Here is a 19,840-nt window from a genome sequence, read left to right as displayed (position 1 = left end):
TTTTATTTCGGTAAAATATTTTCTACGCCTATTGTTGTGGTGCGAACAGAGGGGAAGGCTGGTGGTGGGCGGTGAGGGGGCCCAGGGTCGATTCGTTGGCTATATCCTTTTCATTAAACGGGAATTTCGGAGTGTATTAATAATAATAATAATAATTTGCCCGGGGGGCGTCGGCGGCGGTAAAAGTGTCCTGGCCACGAACCGTTCGGTAATGGACGGCCGCCGTGACGGGACTTTAATGAAAGCTGTGTGGTGACGACGGGATGAAAAGGCTCAAAACGCAATTATCCGCAGCCTTTGGGTGACCTTTGGCAATCTCACCTGCGGTATTAATATGCTCGTCGGGTCTATACATAAATTAGCCCCGGGCCCCGGCTTTATTATGCGAGCATGCAGGTCGACTAGCGCGAAAAATACAATCTTCCAGGGACAATATGTGAGTGTGTGTGTGGTGTTCTGGAGAGTAGCCTACTCTGAGTAGGTATCAATTACATTCTATTAGAAACATCCCGACGGGGAGGAAATAAAAATACCCGTTTACATCGGTCGTTAACGGCCGACCGGCACCATTAGCGCAGACCGACGAAAATTGCCCGACAATAAAGTAATGTATATATATATATATATATATATATATATATATATATATATAAATATATATATTTGTATGAAATTACAGAAGCAAGACGAAATTAAAGCGTGATCAAATTAAAATTACTGTACAAACGTCGTTGTACCAGCGTGTTCTCCACATAAATTAAAACGCGCCGAGACTAGGCCGGGAAATGTGTTGTTTTATTTCGGTTGACAAGCGGGGGGAGAAATGTAAGTTGCCGCTTTTAAAACTCAAAAACGTTTGTCCGTTTGTTGTATAACGTTATACAAAATAAATTATTTTTCGAACAATTTAACAACGGCCAAGGCGCCGGTCATGATAAATTATTATTATTTGTCACTTTTTTGTCTGACACACTGGTCCGAACAGAAAATTATAATATCGATGCACACTTATTATACATAGGTCACAAAATTGTTCAGGAGAGCAAATTACATTATATCACAACAAATATAAATTTGAGATTTAAAGAACATATTTTATTAGAAATTAGCGCATTCAGTTTTTGTTGGTACCAAAAAGTATATTTTGTAAAAAAAATGTGGACTTATAACAAGTGTGCACTAAGCCATGGAAAACGTGTGAAGTGAATTCAATGTTATATTTAAACGGAAAATATCAAGAAATCTTTACACAAGTCTCGTCGTAGGTTCTTAATCGGCCTGTCGCTATTTTTGGAAAAACTACACGAGAAAAACAATGTAATAATTCCAAACACCAAACTCATCCAGTTACACCGCTTTGGGAGTTAACGTGACATTTTTATATAGTTCATATAAACCACGACTAATATATAATTGCTATGTAAAATATTTTTTGAACGGCCGTGTATTCGTCGCGATGACAATATTAAGCGATTCCGTTGGGAAGACAAAAAAGAAAGCATGTAGGCAATTTATTACAACACAAGGAACACGGACAGATATCATGTAGTGAACACGGAAAAAAACGACATAATAATAATAGTGTACAAGACGGTTATTGTGGCGAGTGAATAAGGAAGCTTGGCAACGACAGATATAATCAAACAAGGTCGCTGTGCGCCAAAAAAATGACCCGGGTCTTGCAGAGTCAAGTGCAGTGAATAAAAGGGCGAAACTGGTGGCTTTTGCTGGGTTTGAATGGTTTACACGGTTGAAACGATCTGCGTGACACCGGCGTTTGCGGATTACACTACTGACCGGAAGGGCGCGCGCATTAACTAATTAGAAACTGCCGGTGAAATAATGATAATAATTTATTATCGTTCGAAATGAAATAATATTGTTTTTTTTTTTTTTTTTAATGCCATTTTCGCAGTGACAAAATGCGCTATGTTTAATTTAATGCTTCTGTGTGCAATGCGACATCTCTCTCCGTGAATATCGTTTGGAATACTGATATGTGTATGTACACAATACGTACGCCGGTGTATTCGGAATGACGATAATAATAATAATACTAATTATAATACACGCATTATGCATATCATACAGCACTATGTATGTATATACGTGTGTGGCATTATAAGTTAATTAGCCAGACACCACGCCTGGGTTTAGTATGCGGTAAGCTAGAGGCTTTCCGTGGCCACGACGGCTACCCCGCCGTCGTCGTCACAGTCACTGTATTATTATGATGTACATTGTATAAGGGCTAATATCCGGGAAATCCCGGGAATGTCATCCCCGCCGTGAATGGGAACCGGCAATTGTGCACAATAGTAATCGACAGATATGTCCGATGACGAACATATACAGGGTGATCCGACCGATGTATGACACTCGTTTTCAACATGATACCTTATCAACTCGGTTTGTTCCCGTTAAATAATAATATTGACTGATGAAGATAACAATTTTCTAAGTGTTGAAAAATATAGTAAAAAATGTACCTACAAGTGTAGGGAAAAAACAATTTACAGAATATTAATATTTTCCGAGAAAATGGGTGGATCACCCTGTATATACTATATATATATATATTAATATTATTATTGTTCGGTAGTTTAAATATCTTACATAGCTTTTAAAACCCCCGGCGTCGTCTCAATGCTCGCACAAACGAATACCGTCACAATAGAACTTGGAGAAAGCGGTGTCGTCGTTATTCAGAGTATATTCTCCAAAGGGGACGAAAGGCAAGCACAATGGGTATATACACAAGCCGGGCTACACTCTGAACGTTTTGGAAGAGTTCATAAAAAAAGAACCGGGTACAACATATCAAAATCATCCACTGTGAATCTTGTAAACCCGGCTTAAGAAGTCCATAAGCAAGTTTCAGAAAAGTGACTTTTGAACATATTTCATACTTAAAAAAATGATCAGATTACAAATTTATAGATTATTATGATTTTCGAGATCCTGGAAATAACCTTACCGACCACCTTGCGGAGTCATTCCTGCAAGACTTGTTCCAAAGCATGGACATTGCAACCCATAAAACAATATACTGCTGATAGAATGTGTTGTCTCCCCAAGTAGTGTTGTATATTATTATGTAAATAACAAAAATCTGTGAACGTTTTTCGGGATTATCGATTGACAAGCTAGATTTAGAACAATGTACATAACAATTTAGCTACGGGACCGAGTAAATGTTTTTTTAATTTTTTTTTTACCACTGATCTGTTGCCAGAAACACAAATATTTAACGTGCCTAGAAATGATTTTTTTCTATGGTGCCCTACAACGTAGCACCGCGGATAGCTGTTCTGTATAACTCCTGTGAAGCGTTTGTTTGTTTGTTTTTCGTCTTGTGTTTCATTTGTCAAAACCGTCGAGACGTCTACCGCACGCTTGTAATTCGTGTGTCAGTCGTTATAATATTATTATATGTACATGTACACGAACCAGCGCTGTCTGCACTCCGAGCAGTGGTGTTTGACATTTTAATTTCGGTAAGACTTTTAAGTATTAAATAGTTGAACAAACTAAACGGGTCCCGTCAAAATTTTCCTTCGTTTGCATCGACAGCATAAATAATATGTACATAAGTCTAAATATTGATTTTATTTACCCATGTTGGTATAAATATATAATATATTATATAGGTTTGATTCACACGCAACACATTACAAAATACAAGTACAATATATTATTATACTTACAATCGTTCCAATCGGCCGAGGTGCTTGAAGGCTCCCTTTTCGATGGTATGGATTTGATTGTCCGACAATTGCCTGAAAAGATAAAAAAAAAAAACCAAATTAAACGAAACATTTTTCCAATTAAAAAAGTTTGGCCGCAAAAACAACGCTAGTTCGGAGGGCGCGCGTGGGTCGCTTAAGGGGAAGAACTGGAAATGCCAACAAACGATTTGATTGCGTTTTTTAAGTGTAAAATAAACAGTGTAGACAACAAATTTAATTAGTAGCGAATCCTTCGGACCGGAAGAATAATTCTCGGCTTGTCGTTTGACTGCGTTATCATTAAAAAAAAAAAAAAAAATGATAAAAAAACGATACTTTATAAAAATAATTAATTTTTTTCGCGTCCGCTTCGAGTTTGAAAACATACTTTTCCGACTTAATGAAATTCTAATCAACAAAAAAAAAAAATTTCCACGTGGCCAGCGCTAGTTTCCCTTGCTTTTGCGGACATTGATCTTTGTCGAAAATAGCTGCTTATTGAATTTTCAAGGCATTTGTTGATAGGGAATTTTTTTCAAAATGTTCAGGCGACGCATGTGAGTTTAAAAATTACATAAAATACAATGGTATAGCATTTGGTTCACATTTCTATGCTTTTGTATTTTTCTATACACTTCTGGGCGTTTGTATTTTCCATTGAAATTAATTAGTCTATTATTATCATTTTTTTTTTCAACTAATATAAAACAAATTCTGATAGGTAGACAACGATATCGAAAAGTATCAATCACATTATAGCCTGATAGGGTAATTAAAACTCAAAACCTTGCGAGTTGATAATATATCAATGTACAATTCAAAAGATTATTCCTTTTATAAAGCTTAAGTAATTAAGGTTAAACATTAGCTCTGTAATCGGTGCTCTTTTTGAAATATCATAAAATGTGTAGGTATTTCGGTTTTTTTTTAAAACTATTATAGGTGTAGGTACACAACACTTAAATCATAATATTACACAAGGACCTGTGTGGTACGACCGTGTAAAACATTCGGATTAATAGTTGATATTATACAGTAAGGCGTAGGTTATAATATTTATTTGGTCAGTTAAATTGATGTAATATATTTAACGACTTGGATGAGAAACGAATGCGGCGTTCGCCATTTGTTGCAGCCATTTAAAAAACAATAACATAAAACAGCGAAATAAAAAAAAATAAGAAAGAAAATACTATTATTGCACGCCAGACTATTTAAATAAATATTGACAACAACATAGAAGCCGTAAAATAATTGAATATGCTGATTTTATGCGGAATGGAAAAAGCAATAAAAATGTAATTTCTCTAAGAGAAACGAAAGAAACCCGAAGATACTGTGTTTACAAGTGGCTACGGGGTGCACTTGTATTATTATGCTGTGTATGTTTGTACTTGGAATAAATAATAAAAAGTCTGTAGGCGAAGAAGTTCACTGGCGTGGAAAAAATAACTTTTTTGTTCTTATTAACACAAGAAAAAAGAATATAATATATATATTTAATTTTTTTTCAATCTGTCCTTCGCGTCCCTTTTCGTTTACAATTCCGTCCCGTTGAAATATCGAAAAATAATATTAAAAAGTAGCTACATATATATATATATATATGTATACCGAAAATTCGTTTAGTATTAAGTCAGCTGGACAAAAAGAAAGAGCAAAATAAATTACATTTCTACATTATCGTTTATCGTTGTGTTTTTACTGTGTTTGCATTGGCTTTTTATGTCGAAGTACGTTTACCGAAAACCTAAAGACCGTGTACAGCGGTTATTGGACAAGTCTGAAAGCCGCTCTATATTTATTCAGTGTACCACGTACACCGTCGGTGCGGGCTCTATTAAATTTTCACAGGTCGCCAGACTAAGCCAACAAACTGTACCTACACATACACAAAAAAAAAAAATGGACGGAAAAGCATAAATCATGTTGCCTTTAGTGATATACACATGTACACTCCTAAACGTATTTACTACCATATTATTATATTATGCATATTTATATAAAAAAAAAGTTTAAATACATAAGATACAAAACGATATTATACTCACAACACTCGTAAGTTGGTCAAGTTGGTCAAGTCGGTCGACGATATCACTGTGATGTTGTTTCCTTGCAAATCCCTGTCGACAAATAAATAAAATATTAGTTTGATTTACATATATAGACGACAGCACAATATTGTAATGAATATAGGCACGACTAGAGGGGGTGGGGGGAGGGCTAGGGAAGTTCATCAGGCACAGGCCCCAATGTAAGATTTCAGAAGGTTTAGAAGGTCTAAACTTTCTTAGTTGCCCCCTCCCCCTTCTAGTTGCGCCAACGGCACTCCGTATGAATGCTCTGGTCGTTGATTATTATCACAATGATATATATTTTATTTGGTTTGCTTTCATTCAGGGAGGTCTTTTACGTTTGCGGTTACACCATACATGTCCATTGTAGATACATTGTGGTGTATATTAATCGACATTACCGGCTTTTGCTCGTTAACCATCAACCATAACCAAAAATATTTACTTTTTTTTTTTTTAGCGTTTTAATAACGCCACACACACTGTCGTTTGACGGTTGTTAATATTCCGTGCTGTTGTTGTGTGGTTTTTTTATTGTCTTTAAGAGGCGCTTTAACGTCGTGACCCGAATATCCACGGTCCATATATTCGTTTTTATATTGCCCGTAAATCATATAATATACGTTTCGCATAAACCACCGACAAAACAATAAGCACATTACAGTCGCACACGTCATTATGTATTATTATTATTACATCCGAAACGACCTACCCACGGCGGCGGCGGCGGCTATGCTGCTGCTTATATAACAGCAGTTGTAAACATATTTTTTAATTAATTTTTACACGCCTCATGCCACAATATTGATGCACAAACGTACCCCCAAGCAGGTATATACCATTATCGATATCATCCCATGATAACCATCGGCTGTGTAACACATTTAACGTTACAGTTTAGGTATAGTGTATTTGAGTTTTGATCTTGTCGGTTTTCAAAAAAAAAATCGGTCAATAATTCCTTTGCCCATCGAAATCCTATCGGTACAACGTCTTTGTCTCTGCAGCGAACACCAGCAGCGGCGGCGGCGGCAAATGGTCGATTTGTGTTTTTTTATTTTATTTCTTTGTACCTACCCATACACAGAAGCACACGGCCACTAGGAGACCACCTCATAATATTCTGATGGTAATCTCTTTCGGATAAAAAGCGCCCCTCATCGACAAAGCCGCTTAACTTGTTTGCTGGCGTTCCACTCGAACGGTTATACCTCGGTTTGACGAGAACCGTCCAACAGTATATACTATTATGTGTGTACATCTATACATATATAACAATGTAATACAATATGTAAAATACCATAATAATCGTTCATACGCTTTCGATAATTTTTTTCCCTTATTCCGGTTGCCGTACACTCTTGTAGAACACATCTTCATCCTGCGAGTCTACCGTTAAGACGCTGTTATCCCGTCCGAGCATTATTTCAAACGGCTACATACAAATAAACCCCTAAAACGCTTCGTTCAAAATACTGTACGAGTATTATACTTTTGCCTGGGGATATTTCCAGAAAAAATGTAATCCAGGATAGGAAGATTATAAAACGGTAACCGATAGTCATTGAGCAGTGAATACATACTATCATAAATTCAGGGAACGCGAAAATACTCTGAATGGCGTACAATTACACTAAAAAAATAATTTTGCCTAAGTAACTCTCGCCGGCTTCAATTTTGAATATTTTTTATGTTTTACTGCGATCCATAAAAATACAATTTTTACTGTCGTGTTTACCTATAAAATTCTACCAGAATATGATATTTTTAACGATTTTTGAAAATTATTTTTATAGTACTGTGGCTTGGGCCAAACAGAGTCAATGTCACTTTTTACAAAGTTTGGCAAATAAGTTTTAAAGTTTTCACATAATCTCAATAATAATTATAACTTTTAATAAACTTAGAACTATGATGATTTTTGTTGGACTGGGTAGAACGTTGAATAATTAAAAATAAAAACCGACATCCTATAGCGCCCTACAGATACTTAAATAAACAAATATCATAATGTCCAGCTCATTTAGATGGCTCATAAATAATGTAAAAATATATATTAAGTAGCCTCGTTTTTCTTAAAAGTTTCCAGTGGAGTACTGGCCTAACGAATGTATGTATATAGATAGTGATAAAAATATAATTTTCTCTGGGCCACTAGTCTTGTACCGTGTAAAATAATTCATTCGTCCGTCTAAGAAGCTAATTACCGCGTTCAGGTAATTATACGTGTATTGTATACCCAATGCGCAGTTGTCGTAAAACATGTGACAATATTTAAACAGCTATTGTTTGAACATATCAAGAAACGGCAACCGGCGCGGCGGGTCACACCCTTTGGTAGGTACATATATAGTGTAGTATTTGGGTTTCTGGATAGCCTTTTTTTTAGGATAAGTCCATGTAAAAAAAATACAGGAAAAAACAAATAGCAAAAGCGCAAAATAAATATATAATATACATGAAAAAAAAGGGCAATTTGTTAGTCTCAAGACCACAGTGAACGATACAGTAGTGCAACGGTAAGCTGTAAGTATTGTTTTTCTGTACAGCTGTATAGTCCACCGACTAAAGGAAAAGAATTACCAATCGATTTGTCTGTTCTCGACACACGATGAGAAAAAAATCGAAAAACATAAAGAAAACGTCAGCTCCAATACTGTGCCGTTGACTTCTGTGTTCATATAATATACTAGCATTTTCATATTAAACCTGACATAATATTATCATATATATTATTACAATATATATATATAAAGGCAGCGAGACGACAACGACGTGAACTTAGCATTTTATGTTTCAAAACGTATAACAAAAAGACACATATTTGTTTTTTAGTTTATTATACTTCCAAGACTCGCGAGCTCAATTATTGTTTCACGTGGCGTTTTAATGTGAAAACGTTTAAGACTTGATTTAATCTTTAAGAAAAAAATGAAAAATATCCATTAATAAAATTTTATCGGTTAGAATTTTTCGGTTCGTTTTTTGAATACATTTATTTTCCACTCGGTCGATTTCCAGTTACGTCTAATTATTATTGTGTTGTACTACGAAATAGTTTCACATATATATTTTATCGAGCACGAGAATTATGTACATAGGTATAATACTGTATCACGGTCGATTAAAACTATTGGGTTTTTGTCTCTTGGGCACCCGCAACGTCTTACCCAATGCGCTCTCCGTCATCCCCCAGGAGCCCTACTCTCGAAAGAAAACAGTAAATTAATAAAAAAAAAAATCACACACACACAGCATCCTGCGCGATACGATCAACAGCTGTCCGGACAAAGTGTAAAAAAACCCTAATAAATTTGGAAATAACAAATATCCACTGTCAATCTACCGCCGCGGTTAACTTATGCCGTCGAGTAGGCTTAATATATAAATCTTGGACCTACAGACTTAATGTGCTGAAGTTAGGCGACGTGTGTGTGTGTGAATCCCTTCGCCTCGGAACGGCTGTGAGAAAACAATCGCTTAACTTATCGTCTGTCAAACGTTGAACAGTGATTTTTATGTATAATATAATATGTCTTAGCGTGGACGAGGGCGAAATCGAGTAGACGTCCCATCCGTTGTGACAATAATTAAGTGGATTTGATTCGTTTTGGTCACGCCCGAAAACTTCAACTTGACAGCTTAACGTTGGTGTTTCTCGAAAAATCATTACTACTATTAGAACTTATAGCAATTATCATTACAACAACAAAAATAAAACCTGTTTAAAATAATAAACTTAAACGGTTATTTCATTGTATTACAAAAAAAAATTAGTTTCTCAAAGAGTTCTTATATATACAAGGTTTTCTCTGAAATTGAATACCTCGCATAACGCAGCGACGCGAATACTTAGTTTTGTAACTCGTTTAAACTTACATAAAATATAGTACTGCTGAATACACAAAAATGGAATAACTTATTTTGCTAAAACTTGGCGCAATATAACATATTTTGAGTTCATAATTTTCGAGTTAAAGAAATCAGCGACAAAATAATTTCTCCAGTTAAATAATCTGTCCAAATGAAATTGCAAAATAATAGAAAATGGGTGGAAAACCCAAACATTAGGAACCAAATGCTAAATATTAATACTGTTGAACTACCGTGCAATCGATAACATGTAAAATATACAATTTGGACGGTGGACGGTAATAGGGTGAATTTTTAAAAGCAAAGTACCTTCTCGTTAAAATATAGGCATTCGCATCAACTGGTCAATTATATGGTCCATATTATCGCATGTAAGTAATATAATATGTACTAAATGGAAAATGAAATACCGAACGCCACAAGTCCTGTACAGCCGGGTAGTCTGGTCATAATGTTTTGACCCTATAACACTACGGTACCGGCGTTAATAGGGGCGGCGGTATAGTGTATATCTGCGGATAGGTTCTTTGTGCGAGAAGGGACGTCGGACGGAGGAGAGACCGTCGGAAATGGTTTTGAAATTGGGGCTGCTCGGATAATTAAATTTCCGTCGATTATTATTGCTATTATTATTATTTAAAAAGGTGCTGCGTGGGGAGAGCGGCCGCCGACAAAGGAAAAGGCTTGTTAGCGTGCGGTCGCTGTCAAAAGTAGTTGCCATTAGGCCAGCAGAAAAAAAAGAAGGGTCCCGGCGCGCGTGCCCCGGCAGATGTTCTCTGGGGGGCGCACGCTCATTGGGATATAATGGGAAATTGCAATTTGTAGCCGGTCCAAAATATTGTAATACACGTGAGTGTGAGTGTATGTGCGTGCATTCCCCGGACCGAAAGTTTTTGAGAAGGGAAAAGACCAATTAATAAGTTGCCTCTCGTTTTTCATTAGTCTTTGCCGCGGCGGATCGCATGTAAAAGTTTGCCTGCGAATTTTACACCCGCAACCGTGTTTGACAAACGAGTGAACGTCTCTCCGGAGGGCTTTGCCGAGGAAAGGCGAAACGCTTGAGATTTAATACGGAATACAGCGTTAAACGATCGCACAACGAGCCTAATATAACATAATGACATAAAAGGCTTCGATAAAACGTTCGTGTTTACTATACATAGCGGTGAATATATATTATAGCGTTACGCACTTGATGTATATATATATATATAAGTTCAAACTAAACAACTTTGAACATACATTAAATTTATATTAAGAAAATATCAACTTTTTCAAGACGTTTAAATATAATAATACAATACGTCGTTTTGATCTATACGAATAATAATATATCGTTGAGTCTCTAGTTAAATGTTTAATTTAAGTAAGTAAATGGGTACCTATTTATCGAATCAATTTTTAACATTACTGAAATTAGCAATACTCCTTACATAGAGACTATAACTCTTAATTTGTTTATTATTTATTTTAATAAGCATATAGAGGCCGGTTAAACTAGGACTTATAAGGTACAACTCTACAAAGTTAGCTGTATTACCAAATTAGAAGTAGTCCCAAAAATGGATAATCATTAATCATACTTGATATCAGCACACCAATTACGTATTTCCTATAAATTAGGCCACAAATAAAAAGAAAACAACAACAATACTTAGCATAGTACTATATCGTTTATACAAATTGTACTTGCTACTTCACTGTTGTATTGACATTAAAATATAATATCATAAAAAATGATACGCTTTTTTTATGAGTATGAATGTGCATGCGGTTTGCAAATATTTTAAAACTAAAACAAGATAACTGTATAAATCCCGACTATGCCATATAAGGAATTGTAATAAGATTAAACCAGAGCTCGAGGGGATTAGACATCAACACCGGACTAACCGAGATCTTACTCTTTTTATTTATTTATCTAAGAACAACATCTCACTGTTTTCACAACGATCAGTCGCTACTTGTAACCATATGGCTTGATATCGTTTCACCAATCGAGTTTTACACTATTTAACTGTCACTCTAAACCGTGCTAAGCATTATCAGCAATTCTGATGATTGCTATCTTCCAGATCTCGTTTCTTATTTAGGAAAACAGCTACAACGGCAGTTCTCCCGCAAGTAAGGCTCGACATTCCGGTATAGTTTACCCTGTATTTTGGTTAAATGGATAGACTCCTAGTTGAGTATATTTTTTCTGCTGTAAACGAATGAACGCAAACGAGATTTGTATGGCAGTGTAATGGAATGTTGTAAAATAATATAAAATATTATACAATGAAGTATGGAAGATTATTGGCAGCTGCAGTTTAGCCAAAATGGTTCGAGTCGACCGTTAACGCGTTGTAGGTACAATATTAGCGGTATCAAAATACCATCGATTAACCTCGGCCAGCTGTAGACAATATAATATAATAATAATAATCGCAATACACGGCCTTTTGAACACAAAAGCTTGGATATTGCACAATCGACCGGACTGCCATGCCGTGCCGGACTCAATTAACAATTCCAATAACGTTTAACGTGAGCGGATCAATAGCCTGCGAGTATAAAGTGACCGGCGGCCGTCAACGTGATTTATTGCTGTGTGGACGTTATAGAGTCGATTTTAATGTGTAACCTGGGAAATTAACCGAGACCGGTGTCGACCAGAGTGATTGGAAAAGTTTGGAAATTCACACACACACCTGGAGCCTTTTGATATGAACTCTGTAGCGTTGTTGTCGTCGTGAACAGAGCCCAGCTGTTATCAAGTGTCGTGGGTCACCCTTTTCTTTTGGACGGTGGCACTTTCCCAGGATATTTTCCCGGTCGACTCCGCTCCTATAGCCGAAGCCGTTCTACAATTATGAGTTTGACGACGAGACGGAACTCTTTGAGTACACACAAATAATATAATATATAACAGCGGACCTCGTTCCCGCGGGTGACTGTCCCGGCTCCCCTCGCGCGGCCACCGCGAAAGGGTTTTTATTGTTTTTGGCGTGCGCCGCCGAAGTGATTTACCTTGTAAGATAACGAGCTCCGGCGTCTGTGCATCTTAAAACAACATTAAGGGTTTGTATTTCACATTCCCTCCCTCTCCCCACAGCCGGCCCCCAAGACCGTTGGTTTTTGTTACTCGTAATTTGTTTTACTCGGATAGCGCAAAAGGAGAAATGGCGCTTTTGTGTACTTTGTTTCCTCGGCAAAACTGCTGCTCGGCTAGACCCGCTGCAGAAAACGGAACACCGTTAATAAACGGGCGCATACACGACATACATGTACATTATTATTATTATTGTTGTTGTTTTTCTTCGTATATATAAGTACACCATACACACTGCAGTGCCGTCGTAGACGTTCCCAAGCGAACAAGTTAAATAAGAGGCTCAGCATTGCGCGATTTGCTTATTCTCATTATTGTATATATATATACATACATATACTCGAGGGAGCCGGTCGGCGAACCTTGTGGTCCGGAAAATGAGATTTTCTTTATTTTAAAACGCTAGCGTCTCAATTAACGGTATTAAGTGCTGTTTTTTAAGTGAATACCGCGCGCGCAGTAACAATGATAAAAAAAAAACAATAATAAGTAATAACCACCCGGCCGCAAAAGGCTTTAAAAGGTTTTAAATGGAGTTTTTTTTTGTCCCCTCCGACCGATGGCTGCAAAAGTAATAAACTTAACCGCGTTCTTGATTTCTACGTCTTTGAATGAAATAAATTGCCACGCGAAAAGAAATTAACTAAGCTGTTTGTTAAGAGGAGCACAGGGCGATTAATACCGACAGAATTAAAATGTGACTTCTTTAACGCGGGGAATTATTAAAGTCGTCAAGATGCAAAACGCGGTACACTATATAGTAATATATTTTTATTATCGTGACCACCATGACTTGGGTTAATTAGTATTAAACTGAAAAAATATTATTATGACCATTCACACGACCGTTTTGTGTGTGTGTGTACATTTATATTACAATAAATGGTGGCAATTATTCTTATTTTTAATATAGTAGTTAAGAAATGCTCTTCGACTAGTCGACTACAAACGTACATTGTTCGATCCGATGGCCAGAGCACAGGATTAGTCGATGATCGGTCGATTCTAATAATAAAAATAATTATTATGAATTTCTAAATAATTTTCATCTTGAACATGGTGCGCGTTAGTTGATCACTTGGATGTGTGCCATTTGGCGTTTGCCGGCGGAAAACATTAACGGCGCGCAAAACGCGGTGGAAATAAATAAATCTGGTTCCTGTCATAATGGCGTTGTGTACACACAAGTCCACAATCGCCAGACTTTACTAATTTTGTCGATTCCAGATATTTTGTTATGAAAATGCCCGACCGTCAATCAATCGCCTACAACTACCGTCTCTTATCTTAAAACGCTTCTGGTTCGGTATAGTTTCACTCTAACTAGTCTTGGCCCTACATGATGTTCAAGTACACCCCATAAGCGCGACCACGAGTCAGTGTCCGACAGCAACTCGGTCAGAATAAATATAACAAAACAATCCAACCCCCTTCGAATGTGAAGTATTTTTTTGTGTAAAAAGTTTTAATGTTGGTGTAAACTTCATAAAAACCCTTTTATTGACCTTATCACCCCTAAACTAACAAACCCCAACGTTTTTAATATCGCCTATGTTTGTATTGTAATGTTAAAACGTTTTTCAACGGCCTGGCGAATCGTTTAGGTTTTATTGCGAGGCTTACAAGACATTTGGACCATTTGACAATCGCAGAAGATCAAAAACAATAAACCCAGTATATTGAAATAATGTTTTTTCGTTAGTTTAACGACCGTCGCCTTCGCAATATTTACTTCTTAAGTAATGTACTGCACCGGAAGAGAGTACATGCACTGTACACAGGGTGATCCACCCGATGTAAGACACGCGGATCACCCTGTATACAAGATTTGAATTATTGCATTTTCGTCCGGGCGATAGCTGTAAATCTTTGCATGTGGGTTCATTCAGTTCTAAAGTTGTGCGCAACTTTAATAATGATCATTTTCAATGCACATACGCGGCCATGGATGGCTGGGTCAGAGGGCGGATTGGTTTATTGCTCGACAATAAACCGCACACACGGTGGCAATACAAGACGTATATATATATGTGTAATATCAGTGCATAGAAAAGACCTTTGGACCGGAAGAGAGCTACCCTTCGGCCGGAATTACTTTTTCGCCGTGGAATCGAACGGAAATGGGATCCGAACTCGACTTCAAAGGCGTGCCAAGACGTCGTGCAAAGTCGTTGTCGTGTGTACAGAAAACCTAACGACGAGTCGGTACATATGTATTTTGTTATTAGTTCAAAAAGAAAGAAAAAAAGGCTTGTTTTCCTTTGAATCCGCTTTTTATTGGGAAACGCGCACTACTTCTTTGATAGGTCATTATATTTTTTCCCCTCATCTTTCATGATCATGTGTCGCGCCTTTACGACGTTTGATGTACCGAGCGAGAACTTTTGAAGTAATATTAATAAAAAATATATTATAGCAATTGAAACGCCTCGTTGAAATTCAAATATGATATTCTAAACGACTGCGTCTAATGGCTCGACTTTAGCGTTTATCACACTTGTGTACATTATATTATTATTTACAAATATGAAACAGGTATACATACATAATGCATTCACGTGGTAGTGTAGAGACCCATTAACTCGAGTGCGACGCAAACCAACCTAATATTTGTATTTTTTATTTGTATCGAATTACACGTAGGTTATAGAGGTGTACCAAGCTTGTAAGGCTGTCAGCCGTTAAACGATAAGCTTATGGCAAATTACCGCTAGACAATTTTGATATGATAAATGTTATCGAGACACGTCCAGCAGCTATACTCGGTCTCCTATAAACGTTTTTTTTTATATTTTTTATTTAATGCGTTTCGTGTCGGCAAGCGTCGAATTAATTGCCCGGTCATTATCGTTGTACGACAAACCGATAAAACAATGTCGGGCAAGATTATATTATAAGAGATGAGGATAAAAAAAATGTCTTTTTAAAGTAGTTGGGGTTAACGTTACAGGAGTAAATTAGAGCCCTCTCAGACGTTATCGCCGGACATACAGCTGCGGTTGACTAATTTCCGGCTGTACCTATATAATTCGTGGAAACCGGTATTTTGGACATGTTATGTATTTTCTAAAAAAAAAGAATGCAGCCCACGGATTTTGACTCTGTGTGCTCGTATCGTGTAATTTTTAATACATTATATGTAGGAGTTCAGAACGCTAAGCTATCTCCTATTAAATACCATATTATTCGGTAGGGTGTTGTTCGACGAGATGATCTGTCAACAAGTTCAAACGAAACGATTCGTCGACGACAACCCAGGCCGTGACGCGTTTGGTGGTTAGTCCCGAATGATGTACATATCATTGCTCCAGTGTATGTACTTATGGTAATCAGTGCGCTATTGTTTGTAGTGAAACATTCCTCCGGGCCGTTAGTGTTTGGAAAACCAAATTTTTTTTTTTGGAAAAATGAAAACAACAATAACACAAGGAACCAGTTGTCGGTGTTTGACAGCGTCCGTGGACGTTGCACGTGACATAACTGAAGACGAGGGGCTTTTACATATTGTACAACGTATATTATATACAGGGAGGTCGCCTTGGACAATAATTATCATCGGTCGCGTTTACCACACTGTTGACGTGTACTTAACGACCTGCCAACCAAAGGCAGAGGAGGAGGAGGAGGAGAAGCTACTCGCCAGGGACGACTTTGGGCCGGATAGACCCCGATTTCTCATGGTCCGACCGGACTCCAATTACTATTACTTTTAACAAGCACATCTACCGTCACGGTTTGTGTTTCGTGCGATCAAATTAAGCGCGTGGACGTTTATTGGACAATCCTACAATATATTATTTAGTGGCCGAAACTTTTGCCGGTAGGAATACCGTGTATCGATATAACATAATATTATATATTATATAGTATTCCTACGGGATCGCCTTTGGAACAGTGCACGCGAAACTCGCCAATTACAACTTTAAATTGACGTGGTGTGCGAATCGAAACGATGACCGAGGAACCGATTTAAAAAAAAAAAATGTACAGGAGAGTAAAATAAAAATTGTATTTTCGTTCTCATCTGTCATCGCACGATTCGTTGTAAACGGCTAATACAATCTTAATTTTTTTAAAAGTTAAAACAATAATGTTACATTCGCAAAAGCTGTTATCAAAAGTATATTATAACGAGATTTGGTCGGAAAGATTTGTAAATTGTAAATTTTATAAAAATTTTAAATTCTAACCTAACCTAAACTATTCTATCTCACATATAACCTCTAATGTTAATGCCGTGGCTTGTTTTATCTGTACATATGATGTGTTATTATTTGTGATGACACCAATTAATTGAGGAAAATTTGTTTTTCCTGAATTCAGCGTCGAGCTGGATTTTATTTTTTCATTTATTTTGCCGGTGTTCTGTTTCTCGGCACTGGATTCGATTGTAACGTACTGTTAGCGTCGTCGATTTTCAATTAAGTTTTCTAAATTTAATTTATCGTCGGTTGGCCGTTGACTCGCCTAAACGGCAAACGTCAACAATACAAACTAATTAGGTACATAGTAAATCCCAAGGTTTGTGATTTTCTAGACCAATTCGCAATACGTCCGTTGGCGACAAACAAAAACTGTTAGGTGAATGCAAATAGAAGCGCAGGCGAGATTGGAAATCTTAAAAAAAAAATATAAAAATATATACACACACAAATGCATCAAGTCGTTGCAAATCTGTTGAACAACGAAAGATGAAGACAACGAACAATTTTTTTTTATAACCAAATCAAACAACCTAAGTCTTGGGGTAGTGAGTAAAAAACAGCACAAGTGTAAACGATTCTTTTGAAAGTCGTTTACCGATCAATATCATACAAATATTGTTTTTAAAACGTCACAGCAGCAAAGACTTGGCCATTATTTATTTACTCATATCACATCATTATCGTTTGATACATCTGTTTTTTTTTTTTTTATAAAAATATCAATCGTGATTTGTGTGTTAAAAACGTAAATGCGTGCAATATTTATTTTCGGCGAAAATGGTTAACGCTTTTTTCTGTATTCTACTTTTATCGCAGAAGAAAACGAAATTCATTTGGTACTTTTTTTGTTATTTCAAATTGAATAAACGTTAAAAAAGCTCCATAAAAAAAAAAAATAATATGCTCTAGATAAAAACGAATTCCATTTGGAACTTTAATTATGAAAGACAATCACGCGGCCAACCCGTTGGCGGGACGGGACGTTATAAGTATTATGACATATTTCTGGAATACCGCGCGCAACAGACATTACAATAATAATAATAATAATAATATGGTGTAAAGTATAAAGTGTTGACGTTTTCGCCATTCTACTAATCGTTTGGAAAATGAAAACCGGAGGAAAGCACCATTTCAGTTCAGTGTTATTATTATATACGTATATGTATATTATATATATACACTTTAACGACTCTCATGCGTCGAGATACTACTAACAATATAATGTCGGCAAATGAATCTCGGACTGAACAATTCGGGCAAATGCAATTTAAACAAAAAAATGTACACATAATATATATAACGCTATCAAAACGCCAACGGCCCGGCCCAGTGTAGGCCTAACCGCTGCGCGAGGGGGGTTGTAAAATAATAATCAGTATTATATTATTAGTATAACGTTCTTCGACCGGTCGTTCCAAAAAAAAAAAAAAGGAAAATATTATGGAAAATATACATTTATGTATATTTTTTTCCGGCGGCGATCACTCGTGCCCGAGTGGGTTGATCACTAAATAAAAAAAAGAATTATAAAAAAAAGGGACGTTGCCCATAAATAATTGCATATGCGGTCGCAATTAAAAAAGTATTAACGCCGTCAACCTGACACACGGGCAAGAACCTGTGAACGGTATGCAAACACATGTCGCCATGGCTTGGGGCTCTGATACCGGTGCGACTTTTGAAACATTCATTAAAAGCGCCTAGAGCAAAACGAACAACGACAAAAAAAAACGTTTTAAAACGCCTTTAGATTTCTCGAGTAAAAAATAAAAATTCACTTTATTAGTCCATCGAAAACAAAATGAAAAATAAGAGCGATAACACATAGATTATTGCCTTAACTCGGCAAGAGCAAAAATCATTAAAACAATAGTACTTTTTAGGTTGGTCACGAAAAGTTACATACAAAATAAATGTATCATAAGACAGATACAATCTCAAGTTAAGGGTGGTTAACGTTTTTTTTTTTGTAAAAACGGACATTTTTATAAATGTATGAAAATAATTCTGTCTTCATGTTTGTCTTTGAGCTTTATTCGTTTGTGTTGACTCTTAAAATAATATAGTCTATATATATATAATTAATAATAGCGTCTGTAAAGTTGGCACAAACAAGTTGATCGGTTCTCGAGGAGTCCATTGTTTTTAGACTTGGGCGATGGAATTAGAATTTCGCAAACATAAAGTTCTGTATTAGTTTTATTAGCAAAACTTGTTTAATTGTTAGTTTTCAACTGGATTGCTGTTTGTCAGGCAAACAAAACGGTTCATCTGCAAAAGAGATGTGGATGCCGCGGGGCTAGTAATAATAGTCAAACTTCATCAGACCGTTATTAAAATCGATATTGCGTTTAATAAAAATAAAAAAAAACATGTTGTATACCAAGAAGAATCGAGTGATTTTTTCTTCTTCATTTATTACCAGAGAGGGAGTTTACACAGAACACTTTTTCATTTTTTTTCTGCAAAGGTTTTAGGTCATTAAACACAAAAAGGCCAACTTTCCATTGAAGACCTTATACTGGCAAAATGTTATTATTACTTTTTTTTTGTTTTCAAGAAAAGTGTTAAGTGAACTTTTTTCTCACTGCACAGCACAACCGGAGTGCTATTATATTATTCGATGGAGGGGACCGGGTAAAATAGGGTAATTAACCGACATTCAAAATGACCGGGTGTTACTCAAGTAGGTACTACATAAAGCTGCTGTACAGAAACGCGTTGTTCTACAAGTCTAGTGGTAAAATGTATTTTCGATGGTTAAAAAATAAAAAATAAAGTTGCTTAATGACCTGTGTACAATATACAAAAGTATTAATCATTTTATGTACTGCTAAAATTATGAAGTGGTCCGGACAACAA

General features: G+C 36.4%; 1 protein-coding gene across 1 annotated transcript in view; it reads right to left on the bottom strand.

Moving 5' to 3' along the window:
- LOC126833620 (protein slit) overlaps positions 1 to 19,840 on the bottom strand; it is a 107,311-nt gene that overhangs the window by 37,723 nt on the left and 49,748 nt on the right. Inside the window, exons 2-3 of the mRNA XM_050565052.1 lie at positions 5,780 to 5,851; positions 3,708 to 3,779 (exon numbers count right to left, since the gene is read on the bottom strand). Coding sequence (XP_050421009.1) covers positions 3,708 to 3,779; positions 5,780 to 5,851 — 144 coding nt within the window. The remainder of the gene's footprint in view (positions 1 to 3,707; positions 3,780 to 5,779; positions 5,852 to 19,840) is intronic.

The sequence above is a fragment of the Adelges cooleyi genome, unplaced genomic scaffold (genome assembly GCF_023614345.1).
Source record: "Adelges cooleyi isolate 19-005CV unplaced genomic scaffold, UGA_ACOO_1.1 ACOO_flye_CR_arks_rails_tigmint_CR_PRNA_2, whole genome shotgun sequence".
In the NCBI taxonomy this organism is placed as follows: Eukaryota; Metazoa; Arthropoda; class Insecta; order Hemiptera; family Adelgidae; genus Adelges; species Adelges cooleyi.
Note: the sequence above shows the minus strand (reverse complement) of the source record. Positions and strands in the feature narration are given on the sequence as shown.